Here is a 19,707-nt window from a genome sequence, read left to right as displayed (position 1 = left end):
GGCCCCTCCGGACTCCTCTCACCACCAGCCCCCCAGCCCATTTTGGACTTGCTGGAAGGACTTCTGTGAGAGGGACACGACTGGTCTTAGCCCGTGGTCAGCAGTCCTGCCTGACACACACGAAAATTTGGGGGAGTATGTCCTCCAAATTCTTTGGTAGATCTCACCTGCTTCACCTGCGGCAGGGGCTCTGTCACTCCCCCTACCCCCGTATCTGCCTTGTCTTCTGAGAGGCAGCGCAGCACAGACAAGAGGGGCTGGGGAACTCCTTGGGTCTCTCAGCCCCCAGTATTACCCCAGGGACACATGGCCCAGCGCAGGCCATGGAGAGAGGGGCTGTGACTGCCAGACCCTGGGGGTGAGGAGGTCAGGGGTCAACATCACACCTTGTCCTCTGTCTCCATCCTCCCCCGACACGGCCTCACTCCTCTCCTCACACAGGTGGGCAGCCTGACTCCCTCCTCGCGGCCTGCGGTGGGTATTCCTGGCCACCAGGGTCTCTGCGAGGTCAACACAAAAGGCCCAGCCTGTGACTGTGTTCTGAGCGCCTCTGCATATTAAAAAGCAAAGAAATGCCAGAACTGAACTTGGAAATTGTGACCTCCAACCACTTGGCCTGTTTTACACACGGGAGATATGACTCGGAAGCGATGAGGTCAGAGGCCAGAAGTGAAGCCCTCAGAGCACGGTGGGGCCTCCTGCCCTTCCCCTCCCAGAGTCGTTTCCAAGCTTCTGGGAACTAGAATCTGGCCGACACAGCCTGGCCAACATCCATGGGTCTTCTGGGGTGAGGCCTGCCCGTCGGGCGGCACTTTGAGTGGCCCCTCCCTTTCCTGGTCCCTGCTCATGGCTGTCCAGGCCTGAGAACATCCAGGGACATGTCAGAGCCCCCTAGCCCACCCAGCCCCCAACCCAGGATAAGCACAGGGTCTCATTTCACATCTGTATTTCTGGGGACACCCCATACCCAGGCCCCCTATGCCTTTTGTCCCTGTTGCTGGCATCCCCAGCAGGACTGAGAGCCCCAACAGGTGACAAAAGGCAGCCAGAAGCCCATCACCCCCAGGTGGATGCGTGAGCTTTGTGGAGGTGACTAGTCAGCCCAACCCCACAAGTCAGCCGGGGCCAGGGCCATGGTCTATCCCTGCATTCATTCCTCCATCACTGAGTGTTGACCCGGCACTGGGCTCATCGTCAGACACGGGGGAATGGATTGGACAAGGCCTCTGGTTACAGGGAAGCTGTGTTCTAGTGGGCGAGACCAGGCGAGCACAGGAATATTCAAATCTGTGGTTACGGAACGGGCAGGTGTCAGGATGGCTGCAGCACTGCAGGGGAGGCACCGGGCTGGGCCCTGCCTTGATTGGTGGGGATTAGACTTTAGGATGCTCAGACAGGAAGTGACCAGCTGGGAGGAGGCATCCTTGCCGAAGGGGGCAGCACCGGGGCCACGGGCAGCCCATCGCCTGGGAGAGATGTCTGAGGGTTCTGATATGGTCCCTAGGATGACCAGGCCCCCAAGGGGCCCCAGATGGCCCCTGCCTGTCCTGGAGCCCCCCGACTCCCTTCCCCTGCAGCCTCATGCGGGTCTCTCTCAGATGCACAAGGAGCTGGTGATGTTGGTGGGCAGGGCTGAGCACGGAGACCCCACGCATGGCCCCTAGTTGTCTCCTTCTTGGTCATAAAAAAAAGAAGATTCAGGGAAAAAACTCTAGACTAAGCTGTAATTGTCAAATGCTCTTAGGAGGCTTACCACATACATTCCCCTCTTGTTGTTCGTCTAGGTTGTTTCTATGACAACCCTGCCTGGTGGAGGCCTTCGGATTCTGACTGCCCGAGGAAGGCTCTGTGGAGGAGGTGGCATCAGGGGTCTTGACCCCTGAGGACCACACCCTGGTTAGGTGCACAGTCAGAGGGAACAGCCCATAGAAAGGCCCAGAGGAGTGATGTGTTTGGAGGTCAGCAAGGGTCCCCATACCTAAGTGATGCAGGTGCTGGGAGGGGGTCCCGAGGCCACGAGGTGGTGGTAGCTGGACCATCCATGCAGTTGTTGGGCAGTACCTGGGCCAGAGCGTTTGCAACCAAAGGAGAAACAGGCCCAGATTTGCATCATGGAAAGTCTGAGCTTCGGGCCAAGCAGCGGGGTGGGGGATGGGCTGCAGCAGTAATTGGTTGGGAGAGGGTGGACGAAGAGGAGGCCCCCCCGCTCAGGGTTTCCTGGGAACCAGGGGGAGCACGGGGTGGGGTGCAGTTCTCAGGAGGTGTGACACCCATTCAGGAGGTCCTTGGGGCTCCCTGTGCAGGAGCAGGGCTTCTCCTTGGCCTGTAGGCTTGTTGGCAGTGAAGGAAGGCCGTTGGCTGGAGAAGGAAAAGTCTAGATTCCTCCGTGTGTCCTGCCCCAGAGTCCAGTGCGGAGGCCTGCTCCGGCCCCCGGCCCCCACCCAGCCTCCTCCCTCTCCCAGGCCTCAGCGCGGCCAGACGCCGTCCACCCGCGGTGCCGAGAACCCTTTATCAGATAATAAATAAGGCGGCTGGAGCCGTCCGTGTCAACATCTTGGCGGGCCTCGCGGGGCATTGCAGGGGGGGCTGCCCCCCATGGCTTCCACGTGGTCTTCGAGAGCCGACCCCCTCCACCCTGGCTCCAGTGGGACTGTGGGACTCACCAGCCCCCTCCTCTTTGGAGCCGGTTCAGCCCCCACTGAGGTGCACGTGAGCAGAACGGGGCACCCTGGGGCCTGCAGCCTCACAGCCGAGGGGTGCTAGATCTCTTTGACCTCCTTTCCCCTCTGCTGAGTAGGGGTCTACGTGGGGGCTGGGCACCCTGGAGGACAACCGCCTGAGCCCTGTGAACTGCCCCCAGGCTTGTGGCAGAGGGAGGGCAGGGAGGGCTACACATCTAACACCCTGTCCCCCGAGGCTGCGGCCTGCGTGCTTGGTGGCAGAATGGCTCGCCTAGGATGATGGCGACAGCAGTAGGTCTTGTCCAAGAAAGGCCCTTATCTGGTCAAATAAAGAGTGGGTAACCTGCATTGCTTCTTCCAAAGGACGATTTTCACTTCTTAAGAAGCACATGACATTTTCAGACGAGAGGCTCACAGAATTGGCACCCATTTTTAAAGAGCCACGTTCTTCAGTAACGAAGGGGAAACTAACTTTAGCCTCAGCCCCACCAGGAAGCTTGGGGACTCTGGGCACAGCTGGACACGGCAGCCTGGCTGCCCTGGAGGGCTGAGCTGGTGCAGGTGGCTTGTGTGGTGGCGATGGCCCAACTAAAGGGCCCACAGGATGAACATGTGCCTGCTGTGTGCAGGGGATATACTGCCGTGGGCAGGGGATATACTGCTGACCGATGGCATCAAGACTGGGGAAAGCAGGGTACTGGGGATCACCACCCTGACATCCTCCTTGGGATGTCCATCCAGGCTGAGGGGAGGAGCTGCTCTGCTTCCACACTGCCCTGGGATGCTGTCAGCCTCTCTGTTCTGCGTCTCGAGTGAGGCAACAGGTTAAGAGCTGTAAGTGGGGAGAAGGGTGCTCTGAAAATGCTTTTTCTGGATCAAAAAGCACAGTGCCCCTGGGTCTCCCTGTTTCTACGCCATGCCCCCAGTTTTCCAGCTTTCCCACCCAGTCTGATCTCCCTTCCCCAGGTACCCAGGACAGAGCGCAGCAGGGCTCAGTGGACATTTCCCATGGATGGAGGGAGCTTCCCTGGCTGGAGGAGCTGTGGCCCCCTCCACCCAGGCTCCCTGGATGTTGCTCTAGTTTGAAAGACGTGGGAAATGAGGTGCGGGTGGCAGGCAGCACAGATGAAGTGGCCTTTCTTTCCGTCCTGTCGTCTGATAAGCGGCCTGGGGCTGCCCACGCCTGCCAGCCTCCTCGGCTCATCCGGTTGTTTATGGCCGGCCAGGCAGAGCCGCGGGGCCGGCAGGCGGGAGGAAGGGCTGCAGGAAGTGGGGTGCCAGGCGGCTATATTCAGGCTCTGGTCCTGACAGCTTCCGGGTCCTGAAGAGAGGCTGGGGAGAAAGGCTTAAACTGAGATGCTCTTCCCTGAAGCTCCTCACGTCCAGAGGTGGGGGCTCAGCCTCCCCCATCCCAGGCTCGTCCTTAAAAATGATGAAAAAGAGGAAGAGATGGCCTCTTCCTTCCTCTTTGCCAAACACTCCTTCTCAGGACCTCTCTTCCTGGGTGGGGCGTTCAGCCCCCTCCTCCCTCTCGCGCTCTGCTCACTGAGCTGCGGGCACCTCCAGGAAGCCTGCTCAGCTTGCTCAGCGCCCTGCCCTGCAGGGTCCCCGCGCCCTGTGTCCTCTGGGAGCCGCCTGCCACTTCTCAGGTGCTTGTCTCTCATGGGGGAGAAAGGGACCGGCGCCTCCCCTTCGGAGGGAGGACTCGGAGACTCGCTGGTCCACACAGGGTGTGGTGCTCACTGGAGGAGAGCCGCTCCCACCACGACCACCGAAGTGGAGGCACTGCCACACGGTCCTCACCGGGTACTCCCCGCCGCCTCCTCTGTCCGCATCACTCCTTCCCTCTGCAGGGGGACGTTTGCTGCCCCTCCCCCTCCCCTAGAGCCCCAGGCCAGGATAGGGACAGGGACTCCACTGGAGTCTGCCTGACCTCCAAGTGGTGACTTCTCAAAGTGCGGTCCCTGGGCTGCTCCACCCAGTGTCCCACCCTTGTGCTGGTGGCAACCTCAAAGGCGCCCGGTGTTCAGGGGCCTCGTCAAGTCCTTAGGAGCCCCTGGCACGACCCAGGATGACCAGTGAGGTCCCGCAGCCCGGTCCCTGGTGACATGTTTCTGGAAGGAGAAACGACCTGAATGGATCCCGGCAGGCAGGGGTGAGGCCCAGAACCCACTGGTGATGGGGAGAGGAGAGCAAAATCAAGTTTCTATGTTACATGTTTTCTGATGGTGTCGTTTGTCTTTAAAAAAAAAAAAAGACAAGGTCACATGGAGGCGCAGCTGGTTGAATCTTGGGGTACAGACTCAGGATGAAGGGACACGTTCAGGAAGGATGAGTGTTCTTAAATATGAAGGAGACGTTTTTACATAGGATGGTGCAACAGTGGCTGTTCTAGATGGTTTACAAAACTTAAGATTTAGGAATGAAATTGGGAGTTGGAGGCAAAAGCTTTCAGTTGGAAGATTTTACGTTATAAAAAAGAAAGCCCAGTTTCTGGCTTCCGTGGAAAAATCAGAAAGTCTTGCTGGTGAAGGGCAGCTGCAGGATGGGAGAGATGGAGTGGCCCTTCTGCAGGGGGCCCCACTCTCTGCTGCCTCTGGCGTCAGGCTGTGAGCCATTGTCAGCTCCTTGGGCAGAGGTGCCTCTACCCAGCACAACAGCTAATTTGTCATCCAGCCTTAGGGTGGGGGATGGCTTTGTAAGTGAAAGGGGGTGTTATTGGTGATGCTGCTGGGACAGACCCAGATGAGCCAGGACCTGTGGTCACCCCACCATCAGCCCTGAGAGTGCCCCTATGGGTCAGAATGGGGGTCCCAGGCACCTTGACGTACGAAATGGTCACAATATAGCCACAGATTCAGTCAGAACAAGGAAGGCTCTTTACTGCCCCGTCTGGGGAAAACCATACAAATAAATACGGGTCCACGATGATTACAATGTGATCGGCCCCTTGGGTGGCGTCCTGGTAGTGCCCAACCTGCCCATCTGTCCCTGGCTGTCCAATGGTCCAAGGAGGGGCAAGGTCTCCATGCCGTGTCTCTATCCATCAAACATGGGGAGTGGGCAGCCTGAGGGAGGCCGGGGAAGCCCCGTGTCTGGCGGCCCCCTCACCCCCCGCTGCTGCCTGGCCTCAGTTTTGTCACCTGTGATCTTGGTTTTACAGCAGGAAGGTGGGTTTTGTCCTGCTGCTACCACCTGTAAACATGATGATGACAAGCGTTGACGACAGAATTCAAGTGGGGGCTGGGAGCTCTGGGTCAGCCAGAGCCTCGCACACCACTTGAAGGTTCCTTGCTGCCCAGGGAGGGGGCTTGAGCCCTCCTCCCATCTACACAGAAGGCTGCGGCTGCCGCTCTGAGGGACACCCAGCACCTCCAGGTCCAGCTGGCTCCAGTCTCTTCTGGCAGCAGGCCTGGAAGTCTCTTTTTGTGTTTGAGTAAAGAGGCAGCGAGGTGGGTCCATGGGGTGCCCAGGTACCTAGGCTAAGGCAAGTGCACACCAGGCCTCCTGGCGCAGGGCCCCGCCAAGGCCAGCCTGCTGGCCCAGGGCTGCAGAAGGCAAAGCAAAGTCCTCAGGCTCGAACTTGAACTCCAAGTGGCTGGGGGCCAGGGGATCATCCACCTGTGCAGAGCCCTGCAGGGAGGACGGGCCATATGTGAGCCTTGGGAACAGCTGGCTGGCCCACCTGAGAGTGGGAGCCCTTTGACAGGAGGGCTTCCTCAGCTCCTGGAATGGTGTGGGTACTCCTTGTGAGGAATGATGTGATAACTTCGGAAGGGCTCTCAGTCAGTGTCGGCCACAGGGCACCCCCCGGCTCCATCGGCCAGCTGTGTGTCCAGCCCCAAGTTTCTAGGAGGGGACTGTGGGGGCTCTGACCTGGCCGAGATGCCAGGGTTCCTCCTGGAAATGCCTGGGAACCAGCTCTGTGCACCCCACCCACCCCGTCCTCCTTACCTGGGAGGTGACACTGGGCCCAGGGCATGAAGGGGATGCCAGGCTGGGCTCGGGCTTCAAAGTGGCTGCTGAAACCTCTGGGTCAGGGACAGAGGCTTGTGGGGAGGCTGTGGTGTGCCCTGAAGACCCTGGCGGGGGTGGGGGAAGATGGGGCATTTATAGACACTGTAGATTTGGTAACATGGAGTGGGGGTGGGGGTGGCCTCCTCCACCAGAGCCCCTGCCCCACGCCATGAACTCAGGCCACCCCAGCCCCTTTCCCAGCCAGGGCAGTGGCAGGGACTTGTACTTCAGGAAGATGATGCTTGCACCAAACATGTGAATCTCTACTGGTGGAATGTGAGGCACCCAGAGTGATTCCACAGGAAAACGTGGGCCCCATGGGAGGCCTCCCCCAGCCCTGGACCCCGCACCTGAGGAGCCCTTGGTCTTGGCAATGTTCTTCGGCTTCCGTTTTCGTGTCTGGATGCTCTCTTTCTTCATCGCCAGGGGCCGCGGTACCTGGCAGGGTGGCAGTGGTGGATGGCTAGTCACTGTCTGCGGTCACCCCCGTGGCCTCTTGCATGGCCATCTGCCCAGATCTCAGCCCTGCAGAGCCAGTCACTGCTGCAGCCCTGTTTGGGGAGTTGCTATGCCCCAGGCTCAGTGCTTTCCTCCAGGCAGGGCGGGGCAAAGCCTGTCCAACCCCAGCCTCCCAGGACTGGGGGCTGTGGGGGTCCAGAAGAGCCCTGGAGGTGTCTAGCCTCTGTCCTAGCTGAATGGCTGCAGGGAAGCTGCAGTGAAGCTATGGTTTCTGAGAGCCTGTCTGTACCATCAATCTAACAGTAACGTGTGTGTGCATGGTATGGGCAGTGGGGCCACATGTGTACAGGTGTGTATCCACTCAGCCCAGGTCCTGCCTGATCAACACCCTGCCCGGTTCCTCAGCCCCATCTCAGGCCAGGGGGCCCACTTGCGCCGGCAGCCCCTGGCCCTGCTCACCCCGTGCAGCTTCATGTAGAGCCCGCAGGCGTTGCACACTGGCTCGCCGTCCACATTGCGCCGCCAGAGGGTGGTGGTGGTGGTGTGGCAGTTGGTGCAGCAGAGGCCGGCCCGGCGGGAGGAGGACTGTGGATGGGAGGCTGGGTGAGTGTGGCAGGTGCAGCCGAGTGGGAGGATGGACACTGGGCTCAGGGCTGACCAGCTATGGGGTTGGGAATGCAAGGGGCTGGGTGAGAGGCCTTTGGGTGCTAAGGTCCTGAGGCGGCCCAGGATTCCTTGTGGGCAGGAGCTTTGACCTAGCTCCCAGGAGCCCTGGGACAGATCACTTCACCCTTCTGGGCCTCAGCTTGCCTATCAATAAAATTGGGGTGACAGCAGACCTGCCTAGGTCCACTGTGGGGTCAGGATCTTATGAGGAGTGCAGGACATACAGGCTGCTGGGTTTCCATTGTGGCCTCTTTTTAACCAATGCTGGGCCTTCACTCTGTATTTCTGTGGTGAAACAGCACCCCTAGGGGCCACAGGGCCCCCTCGGGTCAGGCCCCAGACTGAACATTCAGGGGGCCTGCCTCCGAAGACTTGGGGCTCTGAGCGCATGCTCAGCTTAACTGCTTGCACCGGACAGTGGGCAGCGGGTGTCCACACCTGCCCTTGCTGCTCACTGGCCCAGGAGGGAGAGTGGGGCCTGTCTGGAGACCCCCCACCAATCATTTCTAAGAAAACGCAGACCTGGAAAAGCCTCCTCTCCTCCCTCCCCAGGTTGGGCAGCTGTCAGAGGCCCCAGGGAATCCGCTCTGTTTAGTCTGAGGCCTGGCCTCTGATCTCCAGGGCAGGACTCTGCCTTGGGATCTGGGGCACAAGGGCCACAAGACAGGGAAGGGATGAGGCCTAGGAGGCTCCAGACGGAGGGCAGGGCGGGAGCTCCTGGCCTGGCTGGGGAGACCCCACCCTCTGGCCGGCAGCCTCCAGGCCACAGCTGTGTGGGGCCTGACGTCCAGCCTGGCAGGCATCACCAGTGGTCTCCCCAGGGGCCTAGGGGTGGACCTGCGCCCTGGTTGGAGTGCAGAGAGCTGGTGGCTGGCCCGGGCCCAGCAGAAGTGGAAGGGCAGTGGTGGCCACAGCCCTGGGGCAGATGGTGGGACACGGCCCTGAACAGGAACCCCAGCCCCCCAGTCAAGTGGCCCCCAGACTGACACCACCCTGGAGAGCTGGCAACCACATCCTGACCTTGTCTAGAGAGCAGCTGCTTTTACTGGACACTACTCGAGTCTCCCTCCTCCCTGCCCCCTTTCCTCCCTTCCATCTGCCTCTCGGCTGCAGGGAGCTATGCCCACATGGAGGCGTGCCACCCCCCCAGAGCCCACTGTCCCACATGAGGCAGCATCTCCTCCCATCCCTGCTGCCTGCCCCGGTCCAGAATCTCCTGAGCCCCTAGTTCATTCATCTTCTTAAGGTGGGAGGAGGTCTTGGGACTTCCCCAAGGTTCCTAGATTGAACAAACAAACACGCAAACAGGATGCCCAGTTAGAATTGAATTTCAGATAAACAGTAAATATTTTCTGTAAGTACGCTCTATGCAATATTTGGGACACATTTAAAATGCTATTTGTTGCTTGTGTGAAATTCACACCTAACCGTGCATTTAGTATTCAGTCTGGTCACCCTGACCCACCTTCCCGGGCTACATCATGGTCCCTTACTCCTGCTGTGCCTTCAGACCAGGAGGACCATGGCTTGAGGCCCCTCGCCTCCAAACCAGCTGGGACCCTCAGGGGCTCTTACCAATTTTTTCCCCCTTAGAGTTCACACTGCCATCCCACATTCCAAAAAAAAAAAAAAAGTTAGCATCACTGAAACTCAGGAGTCACAGGAGTGCTGTCTCCTGGGCTGCCTGGCCACTTCCTGCTAAAATCCTTCCTATAGGAACACTATCGCAAGGGCGTAAAGAGACCCACGCAAGGCCTTCGTGCCAGCACTGTTTTCAACAGCACACCACACAGCTGCACACACGTGGGCACCACTGCAGACACACGCGCCCCCACGTGTCCCCCAGAGTCGCCCACACATCTAGGAAGCAGCAGAACTACGCACACCACCTCACATGGTGGTGGGTAGAAACTTCCTCGGTGGACCGAGTGTACACAGGACACAGCCTCAGGTCGTGTGAACCCACCGCCTGGACCCCGAGGGTGCAGTGAAACCCAAAAGTCACGTTTGAACATTTCTCCAGTGACCTTAGATTAAAATCCATAAACTGGAAATCAGACTAAAATCAAGAAAATGGGTAAAAAGAATGACCTTGACAGAATTCTCCAAAGCGCTTGCTGATTTATCTTTTTCCATTCCCTCGGTGCCGGCATCTTATGGGGGGTGGGGAACTGAAGCTCAGACGAGTGGCCAGGGCGCAGGGGTGGTCCCAGGGTGGACAGAACCTCCTCCCTCGGCTGATCAAACCCCGTGGCCACAGCCCCGGGGCCATCTGCGGACACCCGGAGCCTCCCTCTGTCCTTCCGCGCTCACGGCCAGGCCAGGCGGCCAGGCCTGGCCACTCTCAGGGTCCCCTAATCGCTGGGCCTCTCCAGGCTGCGTTTTCTTTTTCTCTTTCAGTCGGTTCTTTTCAAAAGAAGTGGAACTTCAAAGCCAGGGGCAGAGCTGGCCTGAGTGCCAGGTTCCACAAGGATCTAGGCATCCAGAGGAATGAGGGTAGGAGGCAGCTGGAGCCAGGTGGGGGGCTGGAAGGGATGGGGGGCTCTGGAGAGGGTGTTGGGAAAGTAAAGGCTGCAGGTGGTGGAGCAGCAAAGACGTGGCCATTTCAAACAGGTCCTCCGCGTGCTCTTGGTGGGGAGACCTGGGGACACTTAGCCTGATGGACGTGGGATCCCCGTCCCCGCACTTGGGGCAGCATGTGCCAGGTTTGCTGTGCAGGAAGGCTCACCCGGAGCTGGTGAGTATTCCAAGGAAGCTGAGCTGTCCGTGGCACAGCCACGTCCTGGAGCTGGGCCAGAACCAGCCTTAGGCTCACAGGCCTGCTGTCCTCAGAGTCTGGCTTCTGGGCTCCGATGTTCAGAGGTCAGGCCAGGCCGAGGGGCACTCACAGAGACCCTGGCCACAGGCACACATCAGCAGAGCCACTGCAACAACCCCCTCTACTCGTCTTCACTGACCGAAGCCTTGGGTCAAAGGTGTAAGCCCCACCCTGCGGCCCAGGATACACACAGGAGGCAAAGGGTAGAACAGCCAGGGGCTCCTGCTAGGAGGGGGCGACGCACACTTGTCATCATCACATTCCTGTATTCTTGGTGACAAGCTTCTAGGACGTTTGGAATTATTTAAAGGAGGGTGGGACCAGCTCTTCCTGGAGAGGGCCCTCCTGGGCCATCACTTCTGCTCACACTCCAGGGAGAGTGAGACCCCAGAGTGGGGGCAAGGCTGGGGTGACCAGCCCAGCACCTCCTTGGCTAGAAGCACATGGGCTGGGCTCTGGCCTCAGGACTCTGAGAATCTTGGGGTTTTCACATGGAGCCTAGCTCTGCAAGGACCGGCCACCCGGTGAGCGGTGGGGCCACCCTGAGGGACAGGTAGGCACCCTGCAGCCAGTGAGAAGAGCCCCCCAGGAGCCTGCTCAGGGAGATACGGGGAGTAGTGGGGCCATGAGGATGCCCCAAACCTCAGCACCGCTCGGCAAACACTTCCTGGCCATGCTTTACATTCAGGTCCATGTGGGCCTGGAGTCAGGGCAAGCAGGCTGCCCACCTTCCAGGCCCTGAGGCCTCAGGGAGACAAGCAGATGTGCAGGGATTCCCCCACCATAGATGGTACCCCAAAGCTAATTATTTCATGTCCCCAGACTTGGAAACTGAGGCTTCACCAGGCCAAGCACCTGTTTGTCCTTATCCCACCCATGGCGCTGGCCATGGCTGTCCAATTTCCCTTTCCAGCAGGTAATGGGCAGTTCCCAAATTCAGCTCGCAGGGGGCTAGACAAGAAGACTCAGGGCAGGGTCAGGAGGCTCAGCGTGAGTGGGGCATTGTGGGAGCTCGAGGCCACAGTCCTGGTCTGAGCCTGGGGTTGCCGCTAGCCGGCTGCAAGTCCAGGGAAGCCCCTGGTGGTCACCTGGCTGTTGTGAAGGTAGATGCCTCAGCGTGCAGATGGTGGCCTCTGCCTGCCCACCCCCAAGTTAGGAATTTTCTGCAGGGAGGTGAGCCCTGCAAGGGAAGAGGTGGAGAGGATGGCCCACTTCTCCTGTGTACTTGGCATCCGGTTCAGGGCTGGCCCCAGAAGAGTACAGGGAATCAGAGGAGGGAGCCAGCCTGTCACAGCCCCCTAGGACCCTCTCCCTTGGCCTTAGTTTCCCCTTCCTGGAGGTGGCAATAGAGACTGTCTGGGCTGTGGGCATGAAAACAGGCAGAAACAACAGTGGGGGTGCTGTGAACTCCGAGGGCGACCCTCTCTGCAAGCGGCACCACACGGGTGCAGAGAGGTGGGGGACCCATGGAGCCTCCGAATCCAGGCCAGACCAGAGGAAGAGAAACAGCAGCTGCCCTCAAGTTGCTGAGCGCCTCAGTCCTGCTCCCTGACCACCCATTTTGGGGCCTCAGAGCGTCCAGCCCCGGTGCTGCCACAGCTGGGGCTTCACATTTCCAGTAAAGGCCTGTGACTGACCGCCCTGCAGCTGTGGCATGACCATCCCACAGCATCTGCCATGGAAAGCCCTTCCATACTCCAGGGCCTGACACCAGAACAAGCCACCTGTAGGGCTCCCACAAGCCTTAGCCCGGACCTGGGAAGAAGCCCCTGCGGCCCCCCGACTTTGGACAGATGGAATTACTGACGGAATTACTCGACGATCAAAGTTTGCCTGTGAAACGGCAGAGAACAAAGCAACTTGAAACCTTTACACAGCTTCTGGAGACTCTGCCCTGCTGCGGGTAAAACTCGGGAGCCCAGTCCCCTACTCGCCTACCAGCTGTACAGCAGAGAGAAGCAAAAGTGAAAATGAGTTTTGCCTAGCGAACAACCATACACCTGGTCTGGACCCATCCCTGCAGTATCAGAGGCAGCGGTCCCAGTGTCTGTCCCTTGTAAGAGTCACTGTCAGCCCACAAAGCCAGCATCCAGCAGCCACTTTTCCCTCCAGTCCCACCTGGGGGCCAGGTCACCTTGCCTCTCCACCGCCCCACCACCTGGCAGCCCAAAGTCCCCAGAGTCACATGGCTGAGTCCCCAGCCAGCACACAGTGATCCCGGCCCAGGAGGTTCAGTGTCGAGCTCAGGGAAGCCCAGCCCCTTGGGGGAGACCCCGCAGACCCTCTGGGGGAGTGGCCCCCAGCGCAGGGGGGCCCGTGGCAGTGGGCCAGGTGCTGTCATCCTGCCCGAGTCTCCCCTCCCGCTCCCAGAGCTCCACTGGCTCCCAGGCTGTGATCGAGGAAGACCAGCCCGGCCACCCGCACTCACCAGGCGCTTCTGCGGCCGCACGAGGGGCCGGTTGACACCGTTCATCTTGTGGTAGAGGCCGCAGGCGTTGCACAGGTAGTGGCCGGTGCCATCGCGGCGCCACAGCGGCGTGGACAGGGCCCCGCAGTTGACGCACTCGCGCCCCTCGCCTGGGAACTCCTCCAGGAGCTCAGCCGCTGCGGGAGCAAGGCGGGCAGCCGCTGGACGAGGCTCGGGCCCTTCCTGGGAGCCGCGTTCGCACCACCTTTTCCTCTCCTTCCCCTTTGTGCCTTTATTTTGCTAATTTAATTTGTCTAACTTTCTTTTTAAGTTTAAATTCACACACAGCGATGTTTGTTCCAGATTTAAGTCACTCGTCAGGGCTGCTTTATAAGGTCGGGGGAGAGTTAATAAACGCAACCCTGGGTAGGGCAACAGGGAACTAACTGCCCTACTCAGAACGGGGTCCAGCATCGCTAATTTTGACCACTGGGGAGGCAGGAGCGTCTACACTGGCAGAAGACCCTCGAGGGTCGATCGGAGGGGCAGTCAGGGATCGCGGGATCCTACAGGGACCGTGGCGCCTTCACTGTCAGCTTTCGTGGTCTCGGCACGGTCCTCCCACTTGAGCAGCACACACGGCCACAGCGGCGCGGCCTCCAGGCCCCTCCAGACCCGGCCGGGCGCTGGCGACACTTGGGCGGCAGGATCGGGTGGGGGCGGGGCGGGGATCAATCATCGCCTGGCCGGGGGTGGGCGCCAGGCGTGGGGCGTCTAGGCGGCCAGGTCAAGTGGATCCCGCTTCCTGCGCCGCTGCTGCCGAGGAGCTGAGGAGTGTAGGCTAAAAGACCGGAGCAGCACAAAAAAGGAATGGCCCTTGGTTTTGGGGGAGTGGGGGTGAGAAAGTGTCCGTGGCGCCCACTACTCAGAAGTGGGGTGGGGAGCAAATCTCAGCTTTACAGGTCTGGAATCCGATCACTCAAATTTAGATCCCAGAGAGGGACTGGGACTGGGTCTCAAATTAGAATATGTAAACATTTTAAAACAGAGACGAATGTGGTGGTTTACTTAAATAAACGAGAATTTTGAGCTTTAAAAAAAAAAAAAGCCATTTCCCAAACTTTTCATAAAAACCGTTTAAGACATAGGCTGTAAAATGGTATGATCCCAGAATACTGGGTTTGGATGAACGAAAAATGAAAACACAAATATGTGTATGAAGGATCTCAAGACCGGGTTTTCATCTTGGTGTGGGTGAGGTGCCAGCCGCCGGGTTCCACTCAGGCTTACATGTCCCCCGGGGTCTGGGCCTGCCCCAGGCTGGTGTCCCACCTGGCAGAGAAAGCCCTGACTCTGGACAGGGGGGCATTTCGCAGGGTGCGGGTTTGCACATGCCAGTACCGCCAGCGCCCAGGACCCTGGTCAGTGGAGCCAGTTCCCAGTCCCGCACTCACCGAACGGGGCTCTGCGGCCAGGGAGGCCAGCCGGGAGGCCCTGTAAGCTGTGCAGGACGCTGCCGTCCAGGGGTCCGGAAGTCCAGGACGGGGCCACTTCGGCGCTCATGTAGGCGGGGTAGGCTGTGGGGTACGAGGAGCTCACGGGCCTCCCGAGCGCTGCTGGGTACTGCTCCCGAGCCAGCATCGCGCCCTGAAAGGCGCCGTTGTCCCGGGTCCCTGTGCCACCTCCGGGCCCCGGGGAACTGTGCGCAAAGGGGAAGGCCGTGGTCCCGGGCGGCGGAGCGGCCGGTGCGTGGGGGCTGCCGGAGCCAAACGCTGACGAGTCTGCCGCGGCTGCCTGCGCCCAGCCAGGGTGCGCAGTGATTGCGGGAGCCTGCGGGCCCGGTTCGCACGCCGGCAGGTAGGGCAGCATGGAGGGGACCCGCGCGGGCGGCACAAACACCGGGGAGCCGGCGCCTGGCGTGTGCAAAAAGGCGCCCGAGTCCGCGTAGGCGGTCTGACCGGGGCTCGGGGCCAGCGCCAGGCTCTGGTACATCTTCCCTGGAGCGGCCTTGACCTGTAGACGAGAGGGACAGGCGTCCAGGTCACGGCTACTGTGCCCCACAGGTGCTGTCGCTCGGGCCGCGCTTCTGGATCCCCAGCTTGGAGGTTCCTGGGGCGGGAACCCGCGGGGACATGATGGCAGGGGGCAGGGGCGGCTCTAGCGGCCCGTGGGGCATCCGGGCGCAGCCACAGTGCGGAGCTCACCTCTTTCACAGCCGGGGCTTCCGAGGTTCACAGGTAGGCTCAGTGGGCACAGAGAAGGAGAAACCGGGGGGTCTGCAGGGCGCAGGCTTTGGGCTCTGGGAGAAGGAGCCCGGCTGGGTAGGGGCGAGCGGCCGGGTCCGGCTGCGGTACTTGCCGGCTGGTCGTGAGGATCCGAAGGCGCGAGGGCGCGGCGGGCGGCGGGCGGCGGGTTGCAGACTGGAAGCCGGGGTCCTTGCAGTTTCGCGAATCCCGGCTCCTCCGCCGCCCCTCGGCACAGCTCCGCCCGGACCTGGCCCGCCCCCGCCGCGCCGCCCCTTCCCTCCCGGGGGCCCTCCCCTCCCTCCCCGCGGGGTCAGAGCCAGGGCTGCGGCCTCGGTGCCACGTGACCGAAGCAGGCCCGGCGCTCGGGGCTCCGCGGGAAAGGCGACCGGACGCACACGGCACGGGGCAGCCAGCGCTGAGTCCTTGCCAACGCGGGCCACACGAACCAGCCAGGTGCTCGGCGCCGCCGACCCGGAGGAGCTCCGACGCCGAGACTTCTCTAAATGTGTTAGGGCTTTTGAAGTCCTCCCTCTTAATGGGTGTTAACGGCGGGCTGCCGCTAAGGCTGGTTAAGCGTCTGGGGCTGCGGTGGATGAGTCTGTGACCCTGGCTATGCAGCGATCATGGATATGGTGGTGTGGACTCTTCATTGCGCCCTTGATCTGGGGCCTTTAGCAGGGATCCGGCTCCCAAAGTGACAGCCCAGCCCAGCTCCGTTCCCCTGAACTCAGATCCTGTTCCATGGCCACTGCACCCGCGAAGTCCCGCGGGAGTCCAACAGCTTCCTCAGTGACCAAGCAGGGCCACTGTCCCCTCTCATTCCCTGCTGGGGACGCAGGTCGGGCAGGCAACCTCCGTCTGGAGGCACTTCCATTCCCCAAGGTCCCTGCGTAGCTCCTTGCCTCCACCCCTTGGCGGGGGTGGGTACTTTCACTGTGTGGGGAATTCTCAAAGAGTCTCCTCAAGACACTAGAAATGTAGGAAGGGTGGGAGGCCACTCGGGTCTGGAAGTGGCCCCTGGCACTCCCTGGGTGACCCCGAAGGTGCCAGCACCCTGGTGAAAGTGGCCTCCGAGCAGCTTCGCTGACTGATGATCCAGCCTCCCCACCAGGCGGTACTTTCCAGCCACCTTACAGCAGGCGCTGGACCACCAGCCCTGGGAGCAGGGCTCACTGGAGGGCCCTTGGCTGCTGCACTTGGGGCAGTGAATGTTTTTCGTTTGCAGAAATGGGCCATCACCTCCACCATTGGTCAGGGTGCTCTCCACCTGTGGAGGGGTGGGCACTCACTCCTTTCCCTCTACTCCTGCACAAGACTAGAATTTGGGGTGCACATCAGGTCACCTACGGCCCCTGGAAGATGGCAAGCAAGGGTTCCACTCTCACCTGGGCGGGGGACCCCATGGAAGGTTCCCCAGAGGCTCTGGATTCTTCAAAAGCCTAGGTATGTCCCATTGGGAGGGGGCTTAGGGGTCTTCATTATCCCCTTTACTCTCCGCTCCCAGTGCTTCCCCCACAGCAGTCTCTGCCTCCTCTCCCACCCTCAGGGCCCCTGGGTCCACATCACCCCAACAGGCTGCCCTAGTACCCATTCCCCACGCGCTTCCCCCTGTCGGAACAGAACCCTCCTCACCCTACCCTTTGCAGACCCCGCCAGTGGATCTCATCTTTCTCTCTTCCGCAGTGGGCGGGGCAGGAGAGGGGGCATGGATCCTGGAAACTCACTGTGCCAAGGCCTCCAGGGCTCGTGAATGCGCATCTCCCTGGAGGGGTTCAGGATCTGAGCCTGCAGCACTGCGAAGCCCGTAGAACCTGCGCTGCCTCTGTGGCCCTCATTGCCTGCCCCTCACACTGGCTTGGGGAGGAGTTAGTGTGACTGGGTCCTTTGGTGTCTCCCTGGGACTTGCACTCAGCTGGCACCACATGGAGGCCGAGGGGGTGCCAGGTGAGGGGAGCAGAGGGCTGGAGCCCCATGGTCTCAGCTGCAGTGGAGGCTGTGGAGCTGGGTGCTGGGCCCAGAGATCAGAGCTACCGTGGTGGGTGAGGGAGACACGGGAAGAATTTCTACCCTGAGGTCAGTCCTGATTACCCCTTTCTGAGACCCCTCTAGGCTTCCCACCCTGGGAACCTAACCAGAGTCGGCCTGGGGCCTGGGGGAGTGGGGGCTATCTCTCAACCCCGGAGATAAGAGAGTTGGCTTGTTAACCCTCTGGTGACCAGGCAGAGCCAAAATCCATGATTCCAGGTCCGACAGTGGCTGCATGAGGGGCCTTAGGCAAAGTAAGGACCAGGGCCTGAGTGGCTGGGGAGTTGGGTCCTGGGGTGGGACAGGCCCTCCCAGCCAGCTGGGTTCTGGAGGTCATTTGTGCAGCAGCTGCTTCTTCCCAGCCCAGAGCTTGGGAATCCCTCACTTAGACACATGCATCAGAAAGGAAAACAGACCTCCTGGGGAAAAAAGGAGGGGGCGGGGCCTCTAGGCCAGCCCCCAAGCGGGACCCAGGCCTCTCCCTGGGTACCTCAGGGCCGCCCCTGGAGTAGGGCCCAGGAGCCAGCTCCTTAGGGCGCAGCTAGCTGTCTGGGTCACCTGCCAGAGCTCTACCCCCAACCCCAGCCTCCCAGGGTCTGCCCTTCTATAGGTGGGGGCTCAGGGAAGGAGGCCCAGGCTGCTTGGGTGGGGCCTGGGGTGGGGATAGGCTGGGAGGTCAGAGGCATTCTGTGTCCTCCCCCAGGTATTCAGATAAGCCCCAAGCACCCTCCCTTCTGGGTGGGAAAAGCCAGTTCAAAGTCAGCCCCACCCCTGCCTTCCGCACTCTGAGGCCCCTCGTCCCTGATCTGGGTTGTCTGCTGACTCCTCCTGCCCCTTGGGGAGAATGAGGTGGGGTCCAAGTGGAGGGTTCCAGGGCCTCTCGAACCCCAACAGGAACTTCAAAACTCAGCATGGTGAGGGAGGTTGGGGCGGGGACTCTCCAGAGGTACAGTGGGGAGGGGCTTGGGGGCCACGTGGGTGTACAAGTCACTGTGGACACAGGTGCGTGCACCTCTCCTGCAGGGAGGGCTGAGCTCTGGAGTCCAAGGCCGCCTTGGGGTGGGCTCCCTTCTGGGGGCAGGGGCAGCGACTGCAGAGGGAAGGGCCCCCTGCGCTCCGGCTGCTTTTGACACTGTCATCGGCACCACTGTCACTAGATTCCCTGAGGGTCTCCCACACACCTGACTGGGCCAGGAGCTTCTGTGTTTTAACTTCTTTAAGGCTCACAGCTGCCTGGTGAGCGGGGGGCGATTCCTGTGAGCTGTCACGCCATGTCATAGATGAGAACCAGGGCCAGGCCTGGCGGGGCCCAAAGGTTGGAACCCCACTCCAGGGCGCTCTTGGGCCTGCCTTGCTCTGTCTGCTGCCTCTCCTCTGCCCTTGCTGTCTGCCTGCTCCTCTGGCCACTGCCCCCAACCCTAGTCCATGACTGGCTCTTCCAGATCCTGCATTTCTAGGTCCTCTGCCCTTAGAGGGTCCATGTGGCTGGGTGGGGGCATCATCACTCGCCCTGTCCCCAGGCTTAGTGAAGGGAGACCCCGGCCTTACACACAGCTTGCCCTGTGGATGACCCAGCTGGGCCTTGAGGTGGCTGCCGAGAAAAGGGGAGCAGAAAATGGAAACAGAGCTCGTGGACGCTGTGTCATTTTTATAACCCAGTCTGGTCTTGCAGGCCCTCCCGGCTAGGTCACCAGGCAACTCTCATGAGTGAGGGGTCCTCCGGGGAGGGACTCAGGGAGCTTGTTCTAGGGGAGACATAATCGCACTTGTGCGGGTCATCTCCCCGTCTGTTGTCGGGAGCAAGCCTGTGGCTGTAGAGATGGCGAATGTCCTGTTTTCCACCAGCTTCCAGGCCCCGGAGTCCCCGCAGAGGGAGGGCATGGAGCCACAGCGCAGGCACATGGACAGAGAGACAGCCGGCCAGCTGACCCCTGGGAGGGGGTGATGCAGGGATCTCTGCCCCCGACCCTGCCTGGGCTCCAGTGAGGATGGATATGTGGACAGACAGCTGGTGCAGGCAGCCCCCTCCCATCTGTTACCTGTAAATTACTTCACCTGAGTGACATCATGCTGGGGGCTGATAACCAGGCTGTGCCTGGTCGTAAAACAGCCTGACATGGTGATGGACCGGCTGCACATCAGATCCGCTGGCCCGACCTTGAACAAGGTCATGCAGGTCCCTGGCCTTCCATGGCAGCAGGTCCCTGACTTCAACGAGGTTGTGACCCCCGGGCCCTCCATGGTAGCGGGTCCCTGACCTGAAGAATGAAAAGCAGAGGCTGCTATGGGATTGCTGCTTGGCTGTCACCTGGTGCACGTGGCTCCCTGGCCTTTGACGGCCCTACCAGCAGCAGGCTTCTCCCTTTTCCTTCCTGGGATCTCATTTTG

The 19,707-nt window shown here is 60.6% G+C and overlaps 1 protein-coding gene across 1 annotated transcript; it reads right to left on the bottom strand.

Annotated features, from left to right (window-relative positions):
- Positions 1 to 5,541: 5,541 nt before the first annotated feature.
- GATA5 (GATA binding protein 5) lies at positions 5,542 to 15,502 on the bottom strand. The gene is given in 7 exon segments (NM_001034221.2): positions 5,542 to 6,314; positions 6,636 to 6,763; positions 7,049 to 7,136; positions 7,617 to 7,742; positions 13,070 to 13,245; positions 14,503 to 15,061; positions 15,253 to 15,502. Coding segments are annotated over 6 exon segments (1,212 nt in total). The 5' UTR covers positions 15,041 to 15,061; positions 15,253 to 15,502; the 3' UTR covers positions 5,542 to 6,158.
- Positions 15,503 to 19,707: the final 4,205 nt, after the last annotated feature.

This window comes from Bos taurus, chromosome 13, assembly GCF_002263795.3.
Source record: "Bos taurus isolate L1 Dominette 01449 registration number 42190680 breed Hereford chromosome 13, ARS-UCD2.0, whole genome shotgun sequence".
NCBI lineage: Eukaryota > Metazoa > Chordata > Mammalia > Artiodactyla > Bovidae > Bos > Bos taurus.
The sequence above is the reverse complement of the archived record's forward strand: the minus strand, read 5'-3'. Positions and strand labels throughout refer to the sequence as shown.